Source organism: Cololabis saira, chromosome 3, assembly GCF_033807715.1.
Source record: "Cololabis saira isolate AMF1-May2022 chromosome 3, fColSai1.1, whole genome shotgun sequence".
Lineage (NCBI taxonomy): Eukaryota > Metazoa > Chordata > Actinopteri > Beloniformes > Belonidae > Cololabis > Cololabis saira.
The window spans coordinates 55,259,099-55,270,034 of NC_084589.1; the positions used below are offsets into that span (position 1 = coordinate 55,259,099).

At 40.8% G+C, this 10,936-nt stretch overlaps 1 protein-coding gene across 1 annotated transcript in view; it reads left to right on the forward strand.

Annotated features, from left to right (window-relative positions):
• Nucleotides 1–10,555, forward strand: part of LOC133440525 (uncharacterized) — a 30,273-nt gene extending 19,718 nt beyond the window's left edge. The window contains exons 2-3 of the mRNA XM_061717800.1: nucleotides 80–8,812; nucleotides 8,968–10,555. Coding sequence (XP_061573784.1) covers nucleotides 136–8,808 — 8,673 coding nt within the window. The 5' untranslated portion in view covers nucleotides 80–135 and the 3' untranslated portion in view covers nucleotides 8,809–8,812; nucleotides 8,968–10,555. The remainder of the gene's footprint in view (nucleotides 1–79; nucleotides 8,813–8,967) is intronic.
• Nucleotides 10,556–10,936: the final 381 nt, after the last annotated feature.

Here is a 10,936-nt window from a genome sequence, read left to right on the forward strand (position 1 = left end):
TTACGGATTTTTGTGAGATGAGGTTGTATTTTTCTGTTTTGTCAAAGTAATGTAGATTTTTGATATATTTATCTTTCAGACTGAAACTGCCTCGATTTGAAAAATTTCACCTTACTGAGGATTAAATCAGCCAAAATGGGGAACGTACCATCAGAACACAGCATGGGCAACAGCCTGAGATGTTGCATTTGTTCTAGAGTTCTACCTCCATGCCGCAGCTTCAATGATTATTCCCGAGCGACTGTTCATGGTCAGGAGGTTTACGTGTTCAATGGAGGTGAATACTTCAGACATGTTGGCCACAATAGTATCTACAAGTGTGAATACTGCTTTCACAAGGAAGTCAGGGATCGAGAGGAAATGAGAAGAGAAGAGGAGAGGAGAAGAGAAGAAGACCAAAGGAGGAGAGAAGAAGAAATGAGAAGAGAAGAAGAGCAAAGGAGGAGAGAGGAGGAAATGATAAGACAAGAGGAGCAAAGGAGGAGACAAGAGGAGCAAAGGACGAGACAAGAGCAAATGAGAAGAGAAGAGGAGCAAAGGAGGAGAGAAGAGCAAATGAGAAGACAAGAGGAGCAAAGGAGGAGACAAGAGGAGCAAAGGACGAGACAAGAGCAAATGAGAAGAGAAGAGGAGCAAAGGAGGAGACAAGAGGAGCAAAAGAGAAGAGAAGAGCAAATGAGAAGACAAGAGGAGCAAAGGAAAAGACAAGAGGAGCAAAGGAGGAGACAAGAGGAGCAAAAGAGGAGAGAAGAGGAAATGAGAAAACAAGAGGAGCAAAGGAGAAGACAAGAGGAGCAAAGGAGAAGACAAGAGGAGCAAATGAGAAGACAAGAGGAGCAAAGGAGAAGAGAAGAGCAAATGAGAAAACAAGAGGAGCAAAGGAGGAGACAAGAGGAACAAAAGAGGAGAGAAGAGGAAATGAGAAGACAAGAGGAGCAAAGGAGAAGACAAGAGGAGCAAAAGAGAAGACAAGCGGAGCAAAGGAGGAGAGAAGAGGAAATGAGAAGAGAAGAGGAGCAAAAGAGGAGACAAGAGGAGCAAAGGAGAAGACAAGAGGAGCAAATGAGAAGAGAAGAGGAAAGGAGAAGACAAGAGGAGCAAATGAGAAGACAAGAGGAGCAAAGGAGGAGAGAAGAGGAAATGAGAAGACAAGAGGAGCAAAAGAGGAGAGAAGAGGAAATGAGAAGAGAAGAGGAGAGGAAAAGAGAAGAAGAGCATAGGAGGAGAGAAGAGGAAATGAGAAGAGAAGAGGAAATGAGAAGACAAGAGGAGCAAAAGAGGAGAAAAGAGGAAATGAGAAGAGAAGAGGAAAGAAAAAGAGAAGAGCTTAATCAAAGATTACAAAAATCAAGGAACCAAGCTGAAAAGCAGCACGAAAAACATATTACAGACACCATTTTACAGGAGTCGAAGAAAAAAGTTCTGAAAGGACATTTGGATGAATTTGAGGCCGAGTCAGATAAGAGCAGTGATGATTTTCTAGCAATCCTCTCTTTGAAATGTGACATTGAGGTTTCAGATCTGAGTCTCCCTGAACTGACAGCTGATCAGCTGGGAAAGATCCTTCCAGCTCTGGACAAACTGCTCTTCAGTGAATGGATTATTGATCCACCGTCTCTCAGCACTCTGCAGCACACCCAGGTCTACGTCACCGAGCTGAGCGCTCTGTCTCTGGAAACTTCTCAGGGAGTTGTCCTACAAGTCATCTCTGACCACGTGCACTTCCTGGTGGGGTCTATTGACAAATCAGCATCCAATTATTCTGAAAGTTTGACACTGACTCAAGCCCTATATCTCACCTTGATACACTTCTTGGATGAGACTGGGGAGTGTAATGCTGATGCCGTCCTCATCGCTAAACAATGGATGGGAGACGAGCTCTCCACTGAGAAGATCTTTGTTGTTGAGTTCCTGAGCGTCCTCACATCGTCACTGCAGACGGCAGTTGAACGGAGCTCTGTGTTTATTACAAAGATGGAAGTAGAATGCTTGAAACTTCTTTTATCAGAGCTCACAGATTCAATCCCAACGCACTCTGAAACCACAAAAATGATCCTAACACTTGTAGAAAAAAACCAATGGTCTCCAACTGAAGCACTTAATCTGCTCAAAGAACTGTCACAGAAATGTGCACAAGGCGATTCAGTGGTTAAAGTCTTGACATTGATACAAGTGAATGACGTATCTCCAGACTGGACGGATGAACACGGGCACTCTCTCACACGGGTCCTTGGTAATATGGACATCCAGGATTTCCAAAAGATTCTCAGAAGGAAAGATGAGCACAGTCTACTTTCAGCTGTGGCAGAGTTAAAAATGTCACAGAATTTGGATGATGATGAAATTAGTTTCATTAAGAACATCACCACTGGTGTTGTAAAACATTTAGAAAATGTACCAACAAATTCTCCATCTTCAAGATATTCCTTACAAGATGGAGCCTTGAATGAAGATAACGTACAGAACTGTCTCTCTCTTCTCTGTAAAGCAGTTTTTGACACAAAAGGCTGGTGGCCTACAGTGAAACACATGGTGCACTGGTGTGTACTAGTGATAAAAAAGAAGACTGGAGCACCACAACTGGTTGGAAGAGAAGAAGACCCATGTGTCATAGCAATGTTTGCAGCCGCGTGTGTCTACATGGGAAACAAACTGGACATTGTTCTGAGCTCTGTTGATCACTCAAAAGAGCAATCTGAGGAGTGGTCGGCCTTCTACAACAACCTTGGAATTTCTCTAAACACAAACATGAAGACAGACACATCACTCAGAGATGTCTATGGAGCAGACATTGTGTATGGTGTACTGGATGACTTCGTTTCTGATTACTTTCAGCATGGCAAAGACGTAATGGAAAATAGACATCCTCAGCTAATTCGAGGTTTCATCATCGATGCAAAAAGCTTAAGTTCTTTGGAAAAACTGGATCTGTCAAAGCTCAAACAGAATGAATCTGAAGTTGTTACTGCAGAAGTAATGGAGACTCTCGTACACAAGTTCCAAAGTGAAGAAATGGGATTGAAATGCAGATTTATCAAGGGTCTTTTTCAGGGTCTCCACACAAATCTAATCGATACAAACACCAAGAGTGAGTTCATCCAAGTCTTTAATAAAATTACTGGAAAGCCATTGCTTTCCAATCAGATCTTCGTTTTGACCATTGTTGAAAATCTCCTCAAAGTGCTTACAAATGAATCAGTAGATGGGAAAATCATGACATCTGCTGCAAATCGATGGTGTTTGGATGTCTTGTTCCCCTGTGCAGAGCAATTCCAAGGCTCAAAGGAAGAAGCAAAAGCAGTCTTTCAAATGGCTTCCACTCTTGGCGTTCCATCACTTTGGCCACCAACAGAGATCTTGAGCCTCCTTGGAGCATTAGCTCACCACCATCACGATGAAGACTGCATTTCCATCATGAAAGTTTTACATCTGATGTCAACATACCAGGTTTCATCCAAGTGGACAGACGAGAGAAACAGATCTCTCCTCGAGCTCATAGATTCACATACAACTGAGAATCTCATTCAACATTTAGAAAAGAGCTTTGCAGATGAAAAATGCAAAAGTGTTGACATGCTTTTTAATGAAATACGTCAGATGAAAGACATAGATGAACAGACTCTGAGTAAATCTGAGACTGTAGTAAATTATGTAACAAACCTCATCAAAAGTGGTGATATGGACAAACACAAAGATGTACAGCGAGCAAAGTCTCTGGGTCACAGTCTGGAAACAGAAGACCTTCAAGAAGTCCTGGCAGTTTTATGCAATGCTGTTCACCTACACAAGGCTAAGGGGAAATGGTGGCCTAGGGCTACCCAGATGATGAGCTGGTGCCTCTTGGCCTTATCTGATAATGGGAAACTCTTGGAAATGGGAACTGGAGAAGGAAAGTCTTGTGTCATAGCCATGTTTGCAGTGCTGCGTGTGCTGAGAGGTGAAAAAGTAGATGTGGTTTCCAGCTCTTCAGTCTTATGTCAAAGAGATGCAGGAGAATGGAGTAATTTCTACAACTACTTTAACATTACTGTTGACACAAACACAAACAAGACAGAAGATGAGGATCGAAAAGAATGCTACCAGAAGGATGTGGTCTATGGAACCATTGATGCCTTCGCCGCAGATCACCTTCGCCAGATATTTGAGATGAAGGATGTGAGACCTGATCGCAGCTATCAGTGCGTTATAATTGATGAAGTGGATTCCCTTCTGCTGGATCAGGGAGTGCAGCTGACCTACCTGTCCAGCCCCATGGTCTCCATGGAACACCTGAACACCATCCTCGCCATGATCTGGGGCCACGTTTCTCAGTACGGCTTTCTGTCCTCAGGACATAGGACATTTGTCCAGGGTCCTCCAGCCTCATTCTTCAAGGCCGTCTTTGACTCAATCAACACAGAAGAAACTGGAATCGATGACCCAATGGACATTTTAAATATTGCTGAACAAACCCAAACTGTGCCAATGGGGTTTACAGAGGCGATCTTCAAAAGTGAGAAGAACCTTCCTGACCAACTCAAAACTGTGAGTCAGGATGCCATGGTTGAATTTTTTGAAGAATTGGAGGACTATATCCCTTATGGGTTTACCATTTACACTCCAGACGATAAGGGATTGCTCTGTCTCAGAAAGGTTAGCCCGTACAACAAACACCAAATCCCAGAGCTGACGTTTCTTGTCTTGGAGGAAGGCTTGTGTTGTCCTCTCTATGACTCAGAAGAAAGTCTTATCAGGCCAATTGCAGACTTTATCACAGAGAAGATTCAGTACACCCCGTGTACAAACAACAAATACAAAATCAGCATCCCCGGATTCTTGAAAAGTCTGATTGAAAGCAAAGTGTCCGTGTGGGTTCAGAATGGCTTTCTGGCGATGCAGCTGAGGGAAGGACGGGACTATGTTGTTGAAAACAACAATGTCTGTCCTGTGGACTTCAGATCCACTGGTATTGTAGAACTGAATAAGAAATGGGGCGATGGCCTGCAACAGTTTGTTGAGATTAAACACCAAATCAAATTGAGCACAATTTCAACAGTTACAAACTATATTTCTAACATCTCCCTTTTTAAGAAGTACCAGGGAAAGATATATGGAACAACAGGAACACTTGGCGGCAAAACAGATATTCTGTTTTTGCAGGACTTATATCCAAACCTGTCTGCCTGCAAAATGCCAACTTTCAACAGGAAGTTGTTGTTTGAGGTCAAAGGTACACTGAAGAAATCTGAAGAGTGGAAATCTGAAATAAAACATACAGTCATGGCTCAGATCTCGCCAAATTCATACAGGGGTGGAAGAGCAGCCCTGGTAATCTGTGAAACCATCAACAAAGCCAACGAGATCTACGAAGACCTGAAAAGCAATGTCCCAGGTGAAATAATTCTCTACTGCCGCAGTGACAAAGACAGTTTGAGCAAAATGGAAAAGGAACTTTTTCCTGGAGACGTCATTGTTGCCACAAACCTGGCTGGGCGTGGCACAGACATTAAAGTGTCCAAACAGGTGAACAATAACGGGGGACTCTTTGTGATTCTCTCCTTCCTTTCAGAGAACCAAAGAGTGGAACTTCAGGCTTTTGGTCGAACAGCACGGAAAGGCAAACCTGGATCTGCACAGATTATCACGTTCACTGAAAATCTTCAGGTGACATCTCTAGAAGAAGTGAAGAGAAACAGGGACAAATGTGCAGTGGAAAAGATAAATAGCATGATGGATGATGTCACAGAGATGAATCTGAGAGAGGAACTGTTTTCAGAGTACTGTGAAACACTTCAACAGATTTACAGAGACACAGCTGGAGATGAAAAAAGAGCTGTTGTGGCTGTCATGAATGAGTTCTGGGGCATCTGGCTGCAAATTCATTCAGAAGACATTGAACAGTTGAAGAGAGATGAACTGCAACTGAGACTAAAAGATGATTTGTCAAAGGCAAAAAGTCAGTCTGAAAATCAGACTTCACCTTCTTCTAGCATTTATCACTACATCAAGTTTGGAAATATAGCACTAGATAAAAAACAATGGGACGTCAGCACCAAGCTCTTTGAAAAAGCCATGAATCAAGATGAAAGCTGGGCATCCATTGCTTTTTACAATCATGCATACTGCACAATAATGCAGAGGAATCCAGATTATCTCACTAATGCAATAACAGATTTGAGAAAAGCACAAGATTCTCTAGAATATCTCACTGAAGAAAGCTTGATCTGTTTGCAGTTTGTGAAAATGGCTACTGCAACCTCAACCAACAATGACCCAACCAGCCTTGAAAAGCAATTCACAGCCAAGTGCAACATGTACAAGTCATTTGATGAGAATATCACTGAGGCCATCAAAAAGCTGGAGGAAATTCGTGACAAGGAAAAGGATGCATTGGCCAAAAAATCGCCAGTCTTCTCCCTGGTTTCAAGTGCTGATGAAGAACTCCAAGCTGAAGCTTACAACCTCTACAATAAAGGTATGAAATATATATTTGCTGTCGAAGAAGAGCCCACATTATGGGGTGCTCTGGTGGTGCTCTTTCTTGGAATTCTTCAGATTGTTGCTGGAGTATTGCTCACAGTGTTTACATTTGGTACTCTGGCTAAGGTTGGCATGGGACTCATCACTGAAGGCATATCAGACTGTATCTACGGTATAGAGGCCCTTGTGACAGGAGAGTTCAGCTGGAAGTCATGGGCTATAGAGAAAGCCATTTCAATCGGTATATCACTTATTTCCTTTGGAGTTGGTAAGTTGATAAAGTTGGTAAAACAGGGCTTCAAAGCTTTCAAAATGGCACTAAAAGGTTTAGGGAAAAAGCTGAAGGCTTTGCCAAAGTTTCTCTCCAAGCAGGCTAAAGCAAGCTTCAGTCAGGTCACAAAAACAAGCATGAAGAATGCAATAAAAAGCAGTTCGAAACTAATTGTGAAGGAAGTCATTTTTAAAGGACTTGAGAAGGCACAAGACGCACTACTGAAGGAAATACTTGAAAGAATCAAAGCAGATTTGTCAAAGAGAATTGTTGAACAAGTGAAAACCAACATAGACAACAACCCCTTGAACACATTGGTAGACTCTATTATCCTCTCACACCTCGAACATAAGGAACAACTCAACGATCTATTGAAGGACAAGGACAGAAGGAGTGACCTGCTGTTTATTTTCAAACGATACAGCAAAACTGCTCTACAACCATTTAAGGCTGACCTGGACTGGCAGAACAAGCTCAACTCATCCATAATCAAAATAATGGACGCAGCTAGAGCTCATACTACAGGAAAAGCACATACAATTCTAACCATCATCAAAACTGTCCACTACGGGATCCTGGCAGCAGATGCCACTGCTGCAGTACTCACTCTGTCCGACAAGTTTTTCTTAAAACTTAAGGAGGAGCTGAATTCTTTTAAAAAAGAACGCTCTATGACAGAGAAAGTTGAGATAAATGACCTGTCATCTTCAGAACTTGAGATGCTGAAAGAATTCAAGCAGGAGTTGGCCGGCACCGTCAGTGAATTACTGGCTGATGCTTTAGTGGAAGTGTCCCATCAGAAGTTCTTCAGTCACATTGTTTCTTCTGTTCAAGGTAAAGTGAATGACGCCATAAGGGAAAAAGCAGAATCTGGCTTTAACAAAGTAAAGGATAAATTCAGAGATCACCAGAAACAAAAAGCAGCAAAAGCAAGTAAACTCTCAAGATCACATGCAGAGAAAGTCAAGAATCCTAAAACAAGCGGGACAATTCTTGATGTCCAATTCCTGTCAGAGGTCACTGGAACTAAAGCTGTCATACTAACACAGGATAGACGTGGCAAACTTACTAAAATGCAAGTGGTGAACCCGACCAATAAACCTGCCAGTCAAACTGTCACACTGATCTACACACCAAAGAGTGCCCAATATCCCGATGGCCGTTATGATGCGTTAATCAATAACACGCTCATATTCATATGCGGCAAGACCTCACTCTTTCATGCTTTTGCACAAGGCATTAAACCAAACGCTGGTCAACATGAGGTCACATTGGAAGCGAACCGGCTCAGGTCCATGGAGGCTGCTGCTCTGCTCAGAAACCCCAGCCAATGGGAGGGTTTAATCAAGCGCTCAGAGTGGACTCAAAGAGTCAGAGGTGGAAACTGGTACATGGCAGAGGGAGCTGAACCAAACAGGATCATCAAACACAGCAAAACAGTAACCATACCAGGGGTTTGGAAAGAGAGACAATACAAGGAATGGCAAAAACATGCAACTCAAAATCCAGAAATTGGAAAAATCCTGAATACGGACCGTCAGCCACCAGTCCGTAGTATGCTGGAAGCTAAAAACATGAACCTGAGTGGCAAACTAGCACAGTCTATGCTTAAAGAGAGAGCAAAGTCTTCTCCTCTGGATCCCAACATGATAACGGATGTGCAGAAATATCGTGGCCATGAATTTCCAGCTGTTTATGGGCCTAAAAAGGCACACAGTCCGTTTGCAGATTCAAAATATGAAGACTTTAGATCAAACTTGGCTAGGACCATGAGTAAAGATGATGTTGAGGGAACATTCAAACTGACAATCCTCGGTGCGATGATGAGACAGCTGGACGGCGGCAGCAGCTCCAACATCCTGCAGATGAAGAGGAAGAATACGAGCAGGCTGGCCATGTTTGATCACAGTTTTCAGGAACAAAGTCTGAAGTTGGTGGACGGATGGTTTAGCCGGCTTCAGGGGTCAGGGGTCATGACGGTCGACCATCACATCACCATGACGACCTGGATCAAAAGAAAGGGCTACAGGGACCAAAATGATCCACACACGGTCCAAATCACCAACTTCCTGCAGTGAAAAGGTAACGTTTAACTTTTAATAGGTTATTGCAATTAAGCACTGACAAGTTGTTTTGCTTTGTTTTGTTTTTATGTTTTGAAAGTAAAACGCAGTTACACTGTTTACTTTTGCAAATGTTTAACAGCTAACCAGAGTGGTTTTGTGTTCTTTCTGCAGTTGTGACCATGTGAGGAGAAACAACCGCAGGGTCGTGGACCTTCCTGGCGGTCGTAACGAGGCCTCTCTGGATTGGTGTCCAAAACACTTCATTTTCTATCTGTTTTCGATTGAAATTAATTTTAAGTTTTACTTACTGTTGATGGGCTCATTGCAGTAAACTAAAGTCAAAAGTTAAAGACCAGCAGCAAGTACTTTTTCCAAAACAGAAGTAGACACAACCAGTTTTTAGAAACCACTTTGCCCTGTGGGTCGCATTAATAATCACACACATTTTATGTGGAAATAGACACCTTACTGTAGATAATGTTACCACATCGTCGGTAAAGTAAATCATCATCATTCATTATGATTAAAGAAATCTTACCACATGTTGATGCAATTTTATGGAAGCTTTGAATTAAAACTTATTTTTGGATGCTTGTACATGAATCCTGACCAGACGCTCAAAAGGAAAAACTGGTGTTTTTTTAATGATGATCTAAATGACATAGTTAGTGATCCAGTACCAGTTTTCTAGTTTGTGTGAATAAGAATAATAATTTTTAAAGTCACAGTATTTGATATTGATAGAATCATATAAGAGAATGTTTCAGTTCAGTGTTGGACTCTGATATGAGCTCCTACTCATGCTGGCACTGAGGAATTATTGTAATTGGGGTTGTGTTCTCTCAGCTTTTTTTTTTGTCATAGTAACAAATTGCTATAGCGTGGTAGAAAATCAATCGTTTCAAGAACTTCTCATCGCATTAGAAATAGACATTTTACTTACCTGTAATGTTTAAAGCCATATTATGTAGAAATAACACACTGACATCATGTAACAATAAAGTTTATGTCAGCTGCATCACCAACAACAAAGTGCACTTATTGTGGGACAAGTGATATTACAAGATGTGGCAGATCGGCCTCATTCATTATCATTATTATTATTATTATTATTATTATTATTATTATTATTATTATTATTATTATTATTATTATTATTATTATTATTATTATTATTATTATTATTATCATTATTATCATTATTATTATCATTATTATTATTATTATTATTATTATTATTATTATTATTATTATTATTATCATTAGCTCAGTATCGTCGGTTGGTCTTTCTTCAACAACGCAGACCCATTGGTTCCCCATGTGGTCAGAAGTGGTATTACTACAAAAACGGGTTTATCAGCTAGTTAGTCATTTGCTGTAATCGTATTATGTTAATTGTCTTCTGGAATTAATGGTGTGTTGGAAAAAGGGGATTTTCATCCATTTAATGGAAACATATCAATATACGATAAGCTTGTCAGATTTTTTTTCGTCTAATGTATTTTCTTGAATTATTATCCTACAACAATTAAATCCCTTCTATATTGTACTACATTTCATAAACGGTTTTACATGTTGATTTTGCATAGTAATAAGACATAAATGAATTTACATAAAATGTAATAGTTTTAAGGTTTCTCTTGGGGAACAGACATGAGGGGGATCGTCGACTCAGTTAATCATTGTTTTCTCTGTAACAACTGCAAAGCATTTGTTTGGTGATGGGTCATTTCCGAATGAATAAATATAATCACTTTCACCAAGTTGTCGTTTTCTTTTTTTTTTCTTTAGGTGAAAGAAATATAGATTAATTAAATGCTTCAAGTCCAGTTTTCAACTTCTAATTATTTCTGTGTCAACAAATTAGTTTCCTCTCTTCAGCTAAATTAGTTTTTTTTCCTGAGAAATAGTGACATAAACTAAGCTATTCAAAACAAACTTTATCAATATTAAAATTAAAAGGGATCAATCATGGCCCAACCTGTAGTTTGGAGAGCCAAGAAGAGATCCTGGGGGTATTCCAGGTAGGAGGTTTAACAAACACTGAGTTAAAGTCTCATCTTGAGGTAACTTGAACCCATGACGACTAAACCCGCTCAGTTGGTTCCAACACACCGGTTACGAATCAGCTCAAGTAACC